Source organism: Mucor velutinosus, assembly GCF_035048745.1.
Source record: "Mucor velutinosus strain NIH1002 chromosome Unknown tig00001563, whole genome shotgun sequence".
NCBI classification, from domain to species: Eukaryota; Fungi; Mucoromycota; class Mucoromycetes; order Mucorales; family Mucoraceae; genus Mucor; species Mucor velutinosus.
The window spans coordinates 4,775,347-4,791,600 of NW_027041904.1; the positions used below are offsets into that span (position 1 = coordinate 4,775,347).

General features: G+C 41.9%; 8 protein-coding genes across 8 annotated transcripts; 4 read left to right on the top strand and 4 right to left on the bottom strand.

Moving 5' to 3' along the window:
* Positions 1-665: 665 nt before the first annotated feature.
* Positions 666-1,638, bottom strand: ARG8_2 (acetylornithine aminotransferase; the record flags this gene model as incomplete). Its single annotated transcript, XM_064829415.1, has 2 exons — positions 666-1,340; positions 1,396-1,638. 2 exons carry the CDS (start codon positions 1,636-1,638, stop codon positions 666-668), a joined length of 918 nt encoding a protein of 305 aa, XP_064686617.1.
* Positions 1,639-2,112: 474 nt separating this feature from the next.
* ATC70_010196 (uncharacterized protein) lies at positions 2,113-4,164 on the top strand (the record flags this gene model as incomplete). Its single annotated transcript, XM_064829416.1, has 5 exons — positions 2,113-2,294; positions 2,354-2,592; positions 2,649-2,773; positions 2,831-4,084; positions 4,147-4,164. 5 exons carry the CDS (start codon positions 2,113-2,115, stop codon positions 4,162-4,164), a joined length of 1,818 nt encoding a protein of 605 aa, XP_064686618.1.
* A 38-nt stretch (positions 4,165-4,202) lies between these two features.
* On the top strand, positions 4,203-5,315 carry ATC70_010197 (uncharacterized protein; the record flags this gene model as incomplete). Its single annotated transcript, XM_064829417.1, has 1 exon — positions 4,203-5,315. The coding sequence occupies one exon, from the start codon at positions 4,203-4,205 to the stop codon at positions 5,313-5,315; it is 1,113 nt and encodes a 370-aa protein (XP_064686619.1).
* Positions 5,316-5,385: 70 nt separating this feature from the next.
* Positions 5,386-6,184, bottom strand: ATC70_010198 (uncharacterized protein; the record flags this gene model as incomplete). The annotated part of the gene is made up of 2 exons (XM_064829418.1): positions 5,386-5,639; positions 5,698-6,184. 2 exons carry the CDS (start codon positions 6,182-6,184, stop codon positions 5,386-5,388), a joined length of 741 nt encoding a protein of 246 aa, XP_064686620.1.
* Positions 6,185-6,500: 316 nt separating this feature from the next.
* On the bottom strand, positions 6,501-6,998 carry ATC70_010199 (uncharacterized protein; the record flags this gene model as incomplete). Its single annotated transcript, XM_064829419.1, has 1 exon — positions 6,501-6,998. The coding sequence occupies one exon, from the start codon at positions 6,996-6,998 to the stop codon at positions 6,501-6,503; it is 498 nt and encodes a 165-aa protein (XP_064686621.1).
* A 373-nt stretch (positions 6,999-7,371) lies between these two features.
* Positions 7,372-9,102, bottom strand: HIS5 (histidinol-phosphate transaminase; the record flags this gene model as incomplete). Its single annotated transcript, XM_064829420.1, has 1 exon — positions 7,372-9,102. One exon carries the CDS (start codon positions 9,100-9,102, stop codon positions 7,372-7,374), a length of 1,731 nt encoding a protein of 576 aa, XP_064686622.1.
* Positions 9,103-9,471: 369 nt separating this feature from the next.
* Positions 9,472-9,837, top strand: ATC70_010201 (uncharacterized protein; the record flags this gene model as incomplete). The annotated part of the gene is made up of 2 exons (XM_064829421.1): positions 9,472-9,556; positions 9,641-9,837. The coding sequence occupies 2 exons, from the start codon at positions 9,472-9,474 to the stop codon at positions 9,835-9,837; spliced, it is 282 nt and encodes a 93-aa protein (XP_064686623.1).
* A 1,946-nt stretch (positions 9,838-11,783) lies between these two features.
* ATC70_010202 (uncharacterized protein) lies at positions 11,784-14,765 on the top strand (the record flags this gene model as incomplete). The annotated part of the gene is made up of 9 exons (XM_064829422.1): positions 11,784-11,805; positions 11,869-11,934; positions 11,999-12,251; positions 12,311-12,875; positions 12,936-13,093; positions 13,148-13,258; positions 13,316-13,922; positions 13,979-14,434; positions 14,499-14,765. The coding sequence occupies 9 exons, from the start codon at positions 11,784-11,786 to the stop codon at positions 14,763-14,765; spliced, it is 2,505 nt and encodes an 834-aa protein (XP_064686624.1).
* Between the last annotated feature and the right edge of the window lie 1,489 nt (positions 14,766-16,254).

The window sequence follows — 16,254 nt, forward strand, 5'->3', positions numbered from 1 at the left end:
TGAGCGTCAATGATATTATGCAAATTTGCATGTAACAACTTGCTAAGAGTGACCGAGATGCTTATCAGCTTAGCAGAATAATTTTGGTGGTTGTCCACACCAGAGATGCCATATCTAGCCGTGAAATTAGATCTAAAGTTTATCCACCATGTTAAACACTCATATGTATGTAAGGAGAAAACTTCTTTTCATAATATTGGTTTCGTTACACTTTCCTCCCTTAATTATTTAACAACCAATGTAGCAACTGAAAATCCGTTAATATCTTTAGCAACCACTCATAGTGGACTTGAAATAGTCTCGATGATATAAAAGCTCTACCATGAACATAGGGCTTGGGATAGCTGTACCCCCTTGTTTCGCAAAATGCGCAGCGTACGTTTGGCTCTTTGCTACAGTACAAAGAAGCAACGTTTCACCAAGCGGTTTCAATACAACGTTTTCCAGTACCTTATCTGTCGATCTATTACTCGCAACTTCTTGCAACCAACAGCCTATATTGAAGAGCACTGCCAATTTACATTTAAAGTGCATTTTACGCTGAGCACTGCATTCCGCTGTCATAGGTAATTTGTGAACCATCCTACTTGTGTAGTGTAATAATGATTATGAACCTAACTCTTTCTCTTTGTTATACAGTTTTATTCAAACAATATGAAAAGATCTTAACCAAAAACGCTAAATTCATCTTCATCAGCCATGTCTTGGTGTTTAGGCTGAAATTGACGACGACGGTGCTTGAGTCTGATTTGATTATCGTTTGCCATGGGAGGAATTCGCTTGATTTTACAGCCTGGACATACAGGTACACACTTCCAACAATGTTCAAAATGATGAGCGCAGGACCAGCACTGAGCATCAACACACAAGATTCTTTGACAACGGTCCACTCGTCTCTGCAATGTAGGGTCATCTGGGTGTTGTTGTCGCTGCTCTGGCGTCAATCGGCTTTGCTGTTGCATTTGCAATCTTTGTATACGCTGTTCCAGTAAACTTAATTCTTGTTCAAGCTCTGTTTCCTTTTGATCCTCGGGTAAAAAGCCACAATGTCGAATATCCAGCTCTACATGAGGATGTATCGATAGCTTGTTCCATGTCTTTTGATATGCCAACAGATGAGGTTCGAAATCCATATAATAGTGGTAAATATTGATCTTCTCGATAGGTAAAGAATTCGGCTTGACAGATCCGAATTTAAGCATTTCTTGTAATAGCTTGATATCCACTTCCAGGTTGGTATTTTCTTTGCGGTTTCTAGCACTGAGTTTGCGCAAGTGAGGGAATTTGATCAGCATAATGATGGGAGACAGATCAGCATCATCGCTGTCATCCATGATTGCCTATTTGACATGTGAGTATGGAATGTGAGTACAATGTACAAATCAGCCAAATTACCTCCACGACATGCTGCCTTAGTCCATTCGAGTCATCTAGTTTTCGCAGCGATGAATAAATGCGATGTAAATCAGTTGTATGATTCAAATCAAAAGTAATCCTTCTCCAAAGATATTTCGAGGACAAAAACATGTAGCGCATGTGTCTACATGTATCCATCAAACTTGTGTTTGAGCATAAATCTAAATGCTGGCTGATGTTTGCAATGATGTCGTAGGGTAATGTCAGTAATGTTGTGGTCATGTTTGAGTATATAGAAGAAGGAAATGTCAAGGAAAACAGGATATTTTAAAAGCTTATTAATGTAGTTTCCTGCCATTTTTGTGACAGTTCCTCTAATCATTATAAATCAACATGTACAGTCGACATTTAACCAATGGAACAGGTGGGATCATTGATTTGGATCAATTGTCAAGGCATTACACATAATACAGGACTTGCTATTGATCAGGCAAGCCCTCAGTCGGCAGCTATGTATTGACTAGAAGCTCCCCAGTCTTTGGTAATAGACATTTAGCAATGCTTGACTAGTGGTCATGTAGAGGGAGATACAACACACACTCCAGCAGTGTTCTCTACCCAATCAAGTACAAGCAAAAGCAGTCTGGCCAACCATCAATATTTATGTGAATGTGTCTCGACATCTAAATTTAGTTGACGTTATTGCCTACAATATATACGCATTTTTCTCTCTCTCTCTTCCTTTCACGGCAAAAGATGGACACTGGCTTGATAAAAGAGGAACAAGAGATTGAAAATGCTTTAGAGGCACTGACGGTAGAAGAAGCAAAAATCGACGATGCCATTGCAAAAGATGAACAGGAAGTGGTGGATACAGCTTCTTGTATTCTCAACAAGAACAGTGTTTCTCAAAGCGAGCATGCAAAGAAGCGTAGAAGGTAAGTGATACAGCCGCGAAACTACGGATCAAGCGAATAATGATATGCCTTCTTGCTAGCTTGGCTACCTACAATCAACACGTTGGCATGCAGAATTCACATATTCAGCCTACAGACGATATTTTCAACTCCAATGATCCTCGCATCAAAGAAGACATTATTGCCATTATCATGCAGTATCTACAAGACGAAGGCTATCACGCTTCTCAGTCTGTTTTATACGATGAAACCAATGTCAAATGGAAAGAAAGAGAAGAACGCACATTGGAAGTGAAGCGATTAAAAAAGGCCATTCTAGGTAAACAGAGGGAATGCCATTTTTGCAACCACAAGGCTCACACTGTGTGTATGTAGACGGCGATTGGCAAGAAGTAGAGAAATTATGTACAAAACCACTAGTTAAAAATCATAGATCATTTTTATATTCTGTATACAAGCAGCAATATCTAGAATATTTAGAACGACGAGAGATTCAAAAGGTAGCTTCTGTTGCTTGATATACCGAAATAACAATAACAGACTGACACACCCTATAGGCATTCACATTCTTGAACAAGCGACTAAAGCCACTTGAGCACTTTCAAACAAAACCCAACGAATTCAAAGACATGTGCTACTTGTTAACAGCGAAATCCATCCATGAAGCGCCTAGTTTCAAGCAATGGGAGGGTATCATGGCATCGAGAGAAAGTCTTGTCGATCAGCTTCAAAGCATGTTGGAATTTGAAACAGCAGACCGCACAGGCAACCGACACATCCCTCCAGATAGATTACTAGGCTTATTGCGTCAAGCAGTAGCGTATCAAATCGAGTTTTCTCGCTACCATCCCAAGATTGCACCTACCGTCAATTCACTGCTGGACGACTATTCGAGTTTTGTGATACCAAATGCTGTGGGTGCGACATTGACTGGCCATCACGGCAACGTCAAGTGCTTGGAATTCATTGGTGAAGAAGGCAAGAAGATCGTATCGGGCTCCAGTGACAATACATTGCGTATCTGGGACACAGAGTCTGCCAAGTGCTTGGATGTGTTGGAGGGCCATCGATCTCGCATTTGGGATTTAACAACGACACATGCGGGCGACTTTGTGGCAAGTGCCAGTGGTGATTCTACAGTCAAGATTTGGAATTTAAAGAGCCAGCAAAAGGCCTCTTGTGCAACTACGTTGAATGGACATGCGGGAGATGTGTATTCAGTGAGATACCATCCCAACGAAAGCCACATCGTGACAGGTGGATATGACAAAACGGTGCGACTCTTTGATGTGAATACAGGTGCCATTATAAAGACGTTTCCTGGACACCAACTGGCTGTGACCAAGACCATCTTTAATCCTCTGGGTAATCTCGTGATTAGTGGATCCAAAGACAACACCATCAAGTTTTGGGATATCGTATCTGGCTTGTGTATTCGTACCATTTCATCGCATTTGGGTGAAGTGACATCGGTGGAAATGAACTCTAGTGGCACCTTACTGCTGAGTAGCTCCAAGGACAACTCCAATCGTCTGTGGGATGTTCGTATGGTGCGACCTATCCGCAAGCTCAAAGGACATCAAAACACCTCCAAAAACTTTGTGCGGGCCAATTTCGCAGACAACAATCTCATTGTGGGAGGCAGTGAAGATGGCATTGTATATATCTGGGATCAGGACACAGGTGAAGTGTTACAGAAACTGCGAGGACATTCGGGCGTGGTGTACGATGCAGCATGGAACGTGAAACAAGGCATGCTGGCAAGCTGTAGTGATGATCAAACCGTCAAAGTGTGGTGGTATGATGATACGGTAAGTGTTGATAATCCCATGATGAATGAAGGGAACTATACTCACCACAGTACCCTTTGAAGGTCCCGCTGGATATCTAAAAATTGTTTCTCTCTTTCTTTCTCTTCAATAAATAAAAATGCAAAGTATCATACCAAACACAAATCCAGTCAATGTAGATCTCCCTTGCTGCCAGTGTGCCAGTCTGCAAGATCATGAGCTCGGCATCTCGCCATGCTGCTCAGGCGATCATTGGACATACGCCTTGGCACAAATCAGAAAGAATGCATACAGCTCAACGATCGCCGCAATCTCGTCCCCAGCTTATCATATTCATGCGTACGAAACCAAGTACAAGAAGTCATCCAGCAACACGCTAGCCCACTTGCCATTGCCAGGCACTGAAAACGACGTCCTGGGCCTGTTTGGATACAGCTTTAATGCAGAGCCATTTTCCACACAAAACATCTTTGAATACAGACAGCATCGCTCAGAGCATCTGCTAATGCGCATGCTCCATTGTTTTGCCAAGCACGATTTCAACCTGTCGTTCGTCAGATTGTCTCCCGGCACATTTATGGTACAGAAATGGGAGTTTTGCGAGCCATTAGTTTACCCTACATCTGATTCATCACTGATCAATGCCATGGACCTGTTCACCAAAGACGATACCTTGGCGCCCATTGACACATTCACGTTCAACGATTTGTTCAACGACATGATGGAGCAAACCAACATAGCAGCGATAGAAAAGAAGCGACTGGAAGAGGAGGAAGCACAGAAGCAAAGAGCACAGACGTTTGTGCCATACACACATACCATAGGCATTCGATACACAAACCCATACAGCTACAACCGAGACGTGCTAGTGAGAGGCAACATACCACTGTGGTGTCAGACGCTATTTATTACCGAGTGCTTACGGCTGTTGCCTATCGCGCCGGGCACAGTCGTGCATGGTATCTTGCCGTTTGCCAAAGACATTGGATTTCATTTTCAAACTGTGCCTACCGTCAAGGGTAATCGCTTGCTAGAGCCTTACCCCGAGATATGTGTCATGTATGAACGGTTTGCTATGGAGCTTAGTGATCCTCAGATGATGCTAGAGAATAGGGACGTTCATGGGAAGCGATGGGAAGATGTACAAAACAAAATTTTGGCGGGTATACTGTACTGTGAGATACCAGATCACACGGCTAGTATCATCACCTCATTAGCTATTGAATGGGCAAAAACACAGGGTCTGTCTTGATGTGTATATAAAATAAATTATATTTATTTGCGTTTAAATGAAATATATATATATATATATATATTCTCCATCAGTGGGACCCTCTGCTGTAGAGAGGAACATCGACAAATCTCATTCTGCCGTGATTATCAAGCCCAACTACCTTTTTCGCTTGCAATGAGCTACTCTCCACTTGCTCTTGATCGCTAATGGTAGTATCAATATCCTCAGCGTTGGCTGGCACAGGCAGATCCATGATTTGAGTATCACTGTTATCACTGACGCCCAGGTATTTTCTGTGTCGTCTACTAGCAGTAGCAGCACTGGAATCACTTTGCTCTACATCTGTCATTGTTCTGTGAGTGGGATGGACATACGTTTCGCTGTCTAAGAATTTACTTACTACTAACAGCAGCTTCATGCTCTTGGTTCAAATCCTGCTGCAATTCAGGTGATAGGGGAGCAATTTCTACAATATTATTAAAGTCTTGTTCGTCAGCGTTGTCCATGATGCCCATATGCTTGTAAGCAGGTTGCATATCGATGCGCTGATGCTTGTCAAGTCGATTGTTTGCTACAGCAGCAGTAGCATCAGCAGCAGCAGCAGCAGCAGGTTGAGGCAAACTGGATTCATCCACGACAATCATAGGTACAACCTGCAATTGCTGTTCTAGCACAGCTTTATCCTCTGGAAACAAACCATCAGGAAGAGCCACTTTCATATGCGCCCATTTTTCAATTCTTGGGTCTACTGAAACCGAGGCGACGGCGGCGGCGAAAGATGATGCCGATGGCTCAATAGCTACAAAGGAGGAGGATGCTGCAGGAGCAGCTAAAGCAGTGGAGACTGTGGATGCAACAATGAGGGCCGAAAGAACACTTGAACGCATACGAGGAGTAAGGTGCACAGGCTGTGGATGAATGAAAAAAGGAAAATATTTCCAATGTTTATGGTATTTTGTTCTTATATGCTAGGAATGGGATGAGATTTTCAGCCAAAACTAGGATATTGGATCTGTACCAATGGATTCTGAAATGTGCTATCATGTCAATCCGTTTCGCATGTCATGCACAGATGGATACTGCGTCAAGAATGATACCAACGCTTCTCTTGAATAGTATCCTGCAGCTGATTCTATAGTTGAGTCTGGGCCAATGACTATTCTTTTATTTCTCACTCTTGAAGAGACATATATTTATACCATTTTAGCTTGAATGCACTCGCAAATGTCTTCTCATGTTGCTCTGAACACTGAATTTTCGCCTGCAACCGGGATGGGTGCAATTGAATGGCTTTTCGCCTGTGTGGGAATAAATGTGGATCTTTAACGAAGAGGGCCGCATAAATTTCTTGAAGCAGAATTTACAAACGTACTGCTTCCCATGGATCAGCTTGTTTGAGTTGTCTTTTGCAGGGTTTAGTGGCAACGAGATACTGCTGCTTTCGCGGTTGGACTCGTCATCATCTCCCAAGGTCGAACATGAAGACATGGAGGAGGATACAGGAGAGGGGGTTGCCAGAAAACTAATGGAGGATCTGGAAAATGGAGGAGGTAGCATGTTCTTTCCGTGCGAATCTATGGTAGAGGCCGAGAAATGCAGTAATTTGGTCACTGACTGTAGTTCTACTGGCAATACAGCTTCCATGTAGTAGATGGTAGGCTGAATTGGGTCAGGCAACGCGGAGGCAGTGGTGGGTGGCATGATGATGGGAGTGCCTTGAATGTCTTTTTTTTTTTTTTTTTTTTTTTATTATTGTTCAGCATAGTGTTAGACTGGCTGGCAACTGGTAAACAGTAGAGTGTATACCTCTTTTCTTGCCCTCTGTTTGGATCATTGGCAAGTTTAAGCTTTCATTGTGCATGTTCTCTTCAATAGATGTTTATGGAAAAAAATGCTTCCTATCTGTTTCAATAGCATCATGTATATTTAAACATCAAGAAAAAAAAGTTCCGTTTCCTATGTGCGCACATTTGACAGGCTCTGGTGACAGGAGGAAAATCACAAAGGTTGCAACAAACACTTGTCATAGAAAAACGGATCATATGTTTATTCATATAACAAAAAGGGTATTTGCTTAAAGAAATCTCAATTGAGCTGGTGTAAAATGAATGGGCTTCCAGTCCAATTTGCCTGGCACAATCACTCGTTTTCTGCGTCTCTTTTTTTCGTCATTTCGTTCCCATTGCTCAATGACCTTATCGCCCAAACAAATAATATGCTGACCACGGTAGTATTTTAAAGCGCCAATGTTCTGTAATGTGTGTAGGATGTCTTGTGTTGTAATGGAGGTTCGATGTGAAATTTCTTCAATTGTAATTTCCTCGGTTGAATTTAGTAAAAACTCGACAATGGTCTCTGTCCAAAAGGCACGGTACGATAGCAGGCCCAGATCAGACAGCGGCTTCTCGGGAGACCCAGTGCGTCCTTCCGCTTTGGAGAGTTCGTACGAAAAGGCGATCAGTAGTCTACCGTATCCGAGGCGTTGGTACTGTGGTAATGTCAGGATACAGGCCACATTGTAACTTTCCGAAGACTCCTTTTCTTTGGAAAAGTACCCAATTAAGTGATATCCCTTCTCGTCTCGCTCTGTCATGCAGTAAAATAAGAATGGATCCACATCGTAGTAAAGCGTTTTGTGGTCCAGAAACAGCTTGGACAATAGACAGAGGTTTCTGCACCAAGTCTTTTGCTTTCGTCCGTCAATTTCGAAAAAGGAGATTTCATCATGGCGATAGATTTCGTTACCAGGTGGGTGGTGTAGTTGACAGCGTGCTCTGTGTCTGCTCAGTTGCTTATGCGACACATAAAAGGAGAGACAGAACTCGCAAATGTACAGCATGTCGCAGTACGCGTATTCAATAGGGTAAGGCGAGAAATACCACGCCTCTACTTCATGCTGTCCCATTTGAATCTTGTTGAGGTTTTTGACACGAGCAATCTCTTGTACACTCTGTGTCATGGATCCAGATGTTCGTAGCTTTTCGATTTCATGGTCTTTAGAGAATGTATTGTGCTCTTCGTCTTCTTCGTCGTGTTCGTCGTGGTGATCAGCTACTTCCATCTCTACGGTTTGATCGTGCTCGTCTTCATTGCCCAACACCACCTTGTCGACACGGTGTTCGTCTTGCTGATCCTTCTTCTTTCTACCACCTCCAGAGGGAGTACCAGCTCTGCCTTTTTTGGTTGGTGTTGCTGCTGCTGCTGCTGCTGCTGCTGCTCCATCCTTGGGGTTCTTTTTGGGTGCTGGAAATTCAATAGGTCTGGAGAAATCGAGACGCTTGATGGAGACCCACTCATCCAAACGTTTGTTGAATTCAGTGTAATGCACATAGTACTCCAGTCCATGGGCTGGTGTATCACGCGAAGACAGGATTTCTGCTCTTCTGAATTCAGATTCTTCTACGCCTTTGGATATGGTAATCTTTTCCACAAAGAGTTTGCAATTGACTGGAGCAGCAAGGAATTTCTGTACTTGAGCTGCTTGTTTGTCATTGATAGCGTCCATCTTGTCGTCTGTTGTTGCTGATGCTGCAGTAGATGTGTGTTCATCAGGCAGAGATGACATGATGGTATCTGAATCTACTGCTGCTGCTTGTGTTGGCATGTTTACCGTATCCGCAGCAGTCGCCATAGTAGTCGTCGTCATGGGCTCTGTGCTTACCGTAGTAGCCGTGGTTGCTATTGCTGATGCTGATGCCAGCACGGCTGCTTCTTCCTGGGTTGCAATCACCTTCTTTTCAGGCACAGGTTCATTGACAGGTTCAATGTGAGTTGTTTCTTTGTTCTCTGCCAGACCTTCAGTCATCTTTTGGTGTGTGTTAGTGAAAGAGTTTTTTTTGTGTGTGTGTGTACTTTCAGGACAAGGAAAAAATCGGAAAGTTGTGACCATACAAGCTCCGGATTTAAGTGCTTTACCTCAATACAAAGGCCATCGTAAGACTTGCTGGTAGCAATTAGTTTTGTTACGCATATGGGTTTGCCACTCAAATACTTGCACACATGAAAAGAGGGTTGATGCAGTTGAAGGCGGTCATCTCTTGCTCGTCTTTTTGCACAGGCAGCATCATTGCGTCTCAAAAAGCTATTGAAGCTGATGTTCTAGTTTGTGGCAAAGGAGATTGCGTCTGATCTACTTTGGATCAGGCAGTATTAAGAAGATGCGCGTATAGTCACCATGCAGCTGAGCTCACGGTGGTGTTTGACCAAGGCAAGTGGTGAAAACACCAATGCTCGACTCTGTCCTGAAGGTTACTTCCTTGGTTTGTATAGTATCCATCGCTGCAGTATGAGCATTTGACGGCTTTCCCTGTGCTACTTGCGGTTCCGTCCTCAAAACTATAAAGAAAAAGCCTGTCCCTTTATCTCCACTAAGCTGTCCAAGGTACATGCCAGCAGTGATATTGAGAGTACCTTGAGCAAATCCAAGGATTCCATGATGATAACACTAGAACTTGCCATGCGAGCCGCTGTTGGATCCCTCGGCATCCCTACAGAAGAACAGCAAAAGACGCTATTCAATACTGAGATACTGAAACTGTAACATGTGGCATTCAAGGCTCCCAACCATTACCAATATCTGCTCGGAAACGACATCACTGTCAGGGAGTTTTAACGGGAAATTCTCCTTCATTTCAACTACCATAAAAACCAAGTGTTAAATATCAAAAATGAGCAGAATTGGCTAATACGAACTAGAGTACACCCACAAGCAAGGTGTTAAGAGTACAATGACCTTGTAGTGATGTGAAGACACATGTACCTGGATTGAACTTTGGTGTTACTATTTGTAGGCCCTTAAACTTTGGACAATTCTTACTATATAATACGAGTGTGTTTATGCTTCAAATGACTCTCTATCTTCGCTTCGTTATGGTGAGAGCCAATCTGCGCTACCGATTGCTGTTGCTCATTTTACCAAAATACCGCTACTATCATCTTAATTCTTTACTTACACATACAGAACTCTTCATGTTATCTATGGGTCTGACTCTTATGCGATATTGCACATCCGAATACATGTAAATACTTCATATATCGGCAAGCAGCATACTGGCATTGCCCCCTTTCTAGTCAAGAGTCTGCCTAATACAGCAAAAATTTGGTGCATTTGAGCTGTGTTTTCTCGCGTTAGAAGCCGTTTTAGACTGCCAAAGTAGCACCAAACAGTTGCTCTCACCTAGCGGTTACTTTCTGACACCTCTGCTCAGCTTTTTTGGGATCGCCAAAATTCGACCAAAAACCGCAGCAAAACCATGAGGGATGCCTCATGATTTTCATCGAAAATTACATGATCGCGTTTTTGACTTTCAAAATGAAGGCTTTTACTATGGCATATATTAACTCAAAATGCTTCTCTCGGTCCAAAGCAACTCCTAAAACTTTATTTGCCAGACCTTCATATGCAAAATCTCAACATTTTCGCTGATGGGACAGACTGGCAAACTCAATGCCCTCTTAATTATGAAGGCATTAATAGATTCTTTGAAGCCAATGAAAAGTAGATGGCGAACTGCATAGTAATATCTTTAGACATGTTGTTTTCTTTGGAAGTCTTGCATCTAACAACGCCAGTCCACCGAAATACTTGTGAGATTAACTTGTTTCCTTTTGAGGCTTCGAAAGTGTGTAAATATAATAAATATACTATTTTATGATATACAATTTAAGTTGGAACAAGTAGTAATAGAATTAAATGGAGTATTTATTAGGATAAATGTGGTGAGAGGAGTAATGACTGATATTTTCACTAAAGTTCGCTATCTGCCAAAGTGAAGTCTATATATATACATTGTATTGATGTTTCAATTATGCGGATTGAAACGTATGTACATGTGAATCATTACACAAAATATGTGGCATCTCAGATGTCCATAAGCGCTATATTATTTGAAGGCACCCAAGTTCTCTTATTGACCGCTGTAGAGTCTTACAGTCGAAAGACAAGTGTGGATCCATACGCAGGACAACATGGTCCTAATGCCCAGCAATCAGCATTGCTCAGTTATTTCGGTCAGTATAAAACATTTAGATCCAACCCTGATGGCCGACGCACTTTGAGGATACACATACTGTATGAAGATCAACGTGATGTCGCCGGGATAGAGACGCTTCTGATTACATATCTCAGAGGAAGCTCTGATCCCTGCAACATCCATGCTATATAGCTGCCTCAAAGATTCTCTGACGACAACCACTTATAAATGTCACAATATGATACTCATCATATAATGAAAAATTGCTTCCATAAACTTGACTTGAGTATCATATATCTTGAGTATTGTAAATCTTGGCCAAAAGAGAACCGCACATCCTATGTGAACGCTGAATTGTTCCATTGAGTAGATGGAATGAGTGAAGCGCAAAGCAATGCCCAATGCTTGAATCCTCTTACTCGTGACTCGATTCCTATGCTATTTCTACTAACTGCGGTTTAGATATTCCATTCTAATCATCTTTTCTCTTTGTGCTTTTTCACTTGAACCGACCATGAGTAAAAGAAGAATTGATGGTACATGTTGAACTCAATGTCAGCTACTACCACATCTGCTATAACTGTTGTATGAAACTATAGAGATCAGTGATGACGAAGATGATGATGATGTGCAATTAGATGATACTTTGCAATCAAAACTTTATGGTAAACTCTCTTGAAAAGTTGTTGTATGTTGGCAGACGGTAACATGATGCTTGGTCTGTTTTAGTGCCAAAGAATGCAAATCTTGAGATCAACTCCTTGAAATCAGGCAACGAAACAATCATTGAGTCCAACAAATCTGATTTCATTTCTCACATCTTTGGCCGTGAAGATTATACCAACCTTCCTTTGAAACAAGATCATGCTTCGAGACCATTGTGGATCAGTCCTGAAGACGGCCATATCATCTTGGAGGGGTTCTCGCCTATTGCAGAGCAGGCACAGGATTTTTTGGTTGCTATCAGTGAACCTGTCAGTCGGTAAGATGTCTGCAGAGTGATAATGCTTGATGAATGTCAGTTGCTCATACTCTTTCTAGTCCTGCGCATATTCATGAGTACAAATTAACACCCTATTCCCTATACGCTGCAGTCTCTGTAGGCTTGGAAACAGAAGATATTATTGAGGTCTTGAATCGTCTCTGCAAAGTGCCTGTGCCTGACTCTATTACGCAGTTTATTCGTCAGTGTACATTGTCTTACGGCAAAGTCAAGTTGGTGTTGAAGCACAATCGTTACTATGTCGAATCATCTCATCCCGAGACATTGCAAATGCTCCTTAAAGACCCCATTATCAGCACTGGACGTATTGTACGCGATGAAAATGATCAAATTATCAGTGCGCCTGCTGGATCTGCTGTGCTCCTCGTCAATACAAAGCCTACAGGCAAGGATCTGACAATTCCTGGCATCAAAAACCCTACAAAACCGACCGATGATGGTAGTGTTGAAAAGATCAAGGAGCTGACAGCCGAAGAAACCGAGCGTAAGAAGGAGGAAGAAAAGTATTTTGGCGCAGTTGTTGGCATTGATAAGGAAGATGAGGAGGATGATTTTGGTGGTGAACAGGTGCACTCATTCGAGATTGCAGCAGAGCATGTTGAGGTAATTGCATGGTACGTTTGGAAAGGGGTTGATGTTGAACCCTGAATTTGTGTTTTGTAGAATATCAAAAAGAGATGTAACGACATTGACTATCCCATGTTGGAAGAGTATGATTTTCGTAATGATACCGTCAATGCCAACCTTGAGATCGATCTCAAGCCTACAACCACCATTCGTCCTTATCAAGAAAAGAGTCTTTCCAAGATGTTTGGTAACGGGTAATGTATATCCAAGATATTTGTGTTGGAGTGGACACTCATACTGCTGATTAGTCGTGCTCGTTCTGGCATCATTGTGCTTCCTTGTGGTGCTGGTAAAACGCTTGTTGGTATTACTGCTGCTTGTACTATCAAAAAGAGTTGCTTGGTACTGTGTACCTCATCGTAAGTACGCTCTCAAAATCTAAGCGTACTAGTTTATTGATCCATCTTACCTTGTAGTGTGTCAGTCATGCAATGGAAGCAGCAGTTCTTACAGTGGAGTAGCATCAAGGAGAACCAGGTTGCCGTGTTTACATCGGATTGCAAGGAAAAGTTCTCTGGTGCATCAGGTATCGTCATTTCAACCTACTCAATGGTTGCCAACAAGCGTAAGCGTTCGTACGATGCACAAAAGATGATGGAGTTCCTAGAATCTCGTGAATGGGGTTTCTTGTTACTGGATGAAGTGCATGTTGTGCCAGCAAACATGTTTCGTACTGTAGTCACCACCATTGCTGCGCATGCCAAGCTGGGTCTGACAGCCACTTTGGTGCGTGAAGATGAAAAGATTGATGATCTTAACTTTTTGATCGGTCCTAAGCTGTATGAAGCCAACTGGATGGATCTGGCGAGCCGTGGTCATATTGCCAATGTACAGTGTGCTGAAGTATGGTGCCCCATGACGCCCGAGTTTTACAAAGAGTACCTCTACGAGAATTCTCGCAAACGCACTTTGTTGTATGTCATGAATCCCAAAAAGTTCCAGGCTTGCCAATATCTCATTGGATATCATGAAAGACGTGGTGATAAGATTATTGTCTTTTCTGACAATGTGTATGCTCTTATTGTAAGTTGGTCAAGCAGGAGGAGGTTGAGCTGTTTAATTTATCGGATTGTGCGTAGGAATATGCCAAAAAACTGGGCAAGCCTTACATTTATGGTGGCACGGGTCAGCAAGAACGTATGCGTATTTTGCAGAATTTCCAATACAATCCTGCTGTCAGCACCATTTTCTTGTCCAAGGTTGGCGATACCAGTATCGATTTGCCAGAAGCCACCTGTTTGATTCAGATCTCCTCTCATTACGGTTCCAGACGTCAAGAAGCTCAGCGTTTGGGCCGTATTCTGAGAGCCAAGAGACGTAACGATGAGGGTTTCAATGCTTTCTTTTACTCACTTGTGTCTCGCGATACACAAGAAATGTATTACTCTACCAAGCGCCAACAGTTTTTGATCGATCAAGGTTACGCATTCAAAGTCATCACCAATTTGGAGGGCATGGACAGTGATCCCAACATTGTGTTTAGAACACATCAAGAACAGATGGATCTTTTGAAGGCCGTGTTACTCACAAACGATGTAAGTGTCAACAGCCCATGTCTACATTTACAGACTTACTTACTTACTTTTGCGTTTCTTTTAGACTGATTTGAGAGATGAAGAGCTGATCAATGTGGATGATGTGGGCAAGATTACAGATCGCAAGGTCGCTGCTAAAAACCGTACATCAGGTTTGGTTAAGAGACAAGTGACAACCACGCGAACATTGGCTGGTGGCGATAATATGGCTTATTTGGAATACAATCGTAACTCGGGCGGCCAGTTTTCTGCTGGTCGTGGTCGCGGTAATGGTGGTGCTCCTCCCAAGGAACATCACACATTGTTCAAGAAGTTTATGGGGAGAAAGTAGTAACCGTTGCATATTTTATAATAAAACCATTTGTAAATAACCATTTAAGATACAAGTGCATTTACGCTTTGGGCTGCTGATCGCCTTTAACCATCTCTTTGAAATACTGTAAGAGTATCATTGTGCATTCTACTGATGTAGAATTTTGAACATTCAACTATTCTGCAATCGCCTTCCATAATGTGGATCTGGCTTTTCTATGAAAATCTATGTCCGTATTATTGGGAACAGCTCATATAAGGACAGCCAGTATAGTTGCATTGCCTCCAACTACTCAGAAATACGCAAATCATAGCATAATTTGGATGCATTTGAACCGCGTTTTCTCGTGTTATAGGCGGTTTTGGATCGCCAGAATAGCCCCAAACAATTGCTCTACATCCATATACACGTAGCCACTTCATATACGGGCAAGTATCATACATATACTATCCCTTTTTAGTCAAGAGTGTGCCTAATACAGCAAAATTTGAGTGCACTTGAGCTATATTTTCTCGCGTTCAAAGCCGTTTTAGATTGTCAGAATAGCACCAAACAGTTGCTCTCATCTGGCAGTTACTTTCTGATACCTTTGCTCAACTTTTTGGGAATCAAAAAAACATGACCGAAAATCGATCAAAAAGCATGAGGTACCCCTCATGGCTTTCGTTGAAAATCAAACGATCGCATTTTTCACCTTGATAACGAAGACTTTTACTATGGTATATCTTGAATCAAAATGTTTCTATCGATCCAACGTAGCCCCTTAAGTCATCTTAGTGGGACTTTGATATGTAAAATTTCGACATTTTGGTCAAAAACCTCATTTCATAATTTTGAAAATTGCTCAGTATTTTTATTCAAAACATTAAAATTATTTGGCACCATCGGATGCGCCTTGAAAAGCACTCCTGAAATGCATTAAGAAGTATGCGATGATCATCACATTATATATAGTCGAATCTGGTAAAATAGGTCGGATCAAATCTAAAAACTCTGAAAATTAACAAATCAGAAAAAATTGTCCACCGGAGATTAAACGAATTTTGGCTTGCAAATAGAATTATGAAGGTAATCATTGCTTTCGAGAGCTCATAATAGGAAGAGGATTACTAATTAAAAGAGTTATGTTTACTCTGTCTATTTTCTCTAGCTTTTTTAAATTACTTTATACTTGATAACGCCATACAGCATAGCCTATTACTGAAATATTGGTAACCTTATTTTCCCTTTGAATACAGTGCCTCAAATTTATTATTATTAAACGGCATAGGCTTGCGTAACTTTCAAATAGACAATTCTAAAACTCTTGATCACAAAAGGAAGCTTAATGAGGGAATAGCACAGGAAAGGGTTTCTCTTGTACAAGAATGCCAAATCCAATGGATTTCTAACTGAATGGATCCACATGGTGCAGTTTCAAAGAATCAATCCAGAACTTTTATGCTTTATTAAAAGATCTACAAAATGGTAGCTCTCGTTTTGAATCATTCTAGCAACGGTGCTTGCG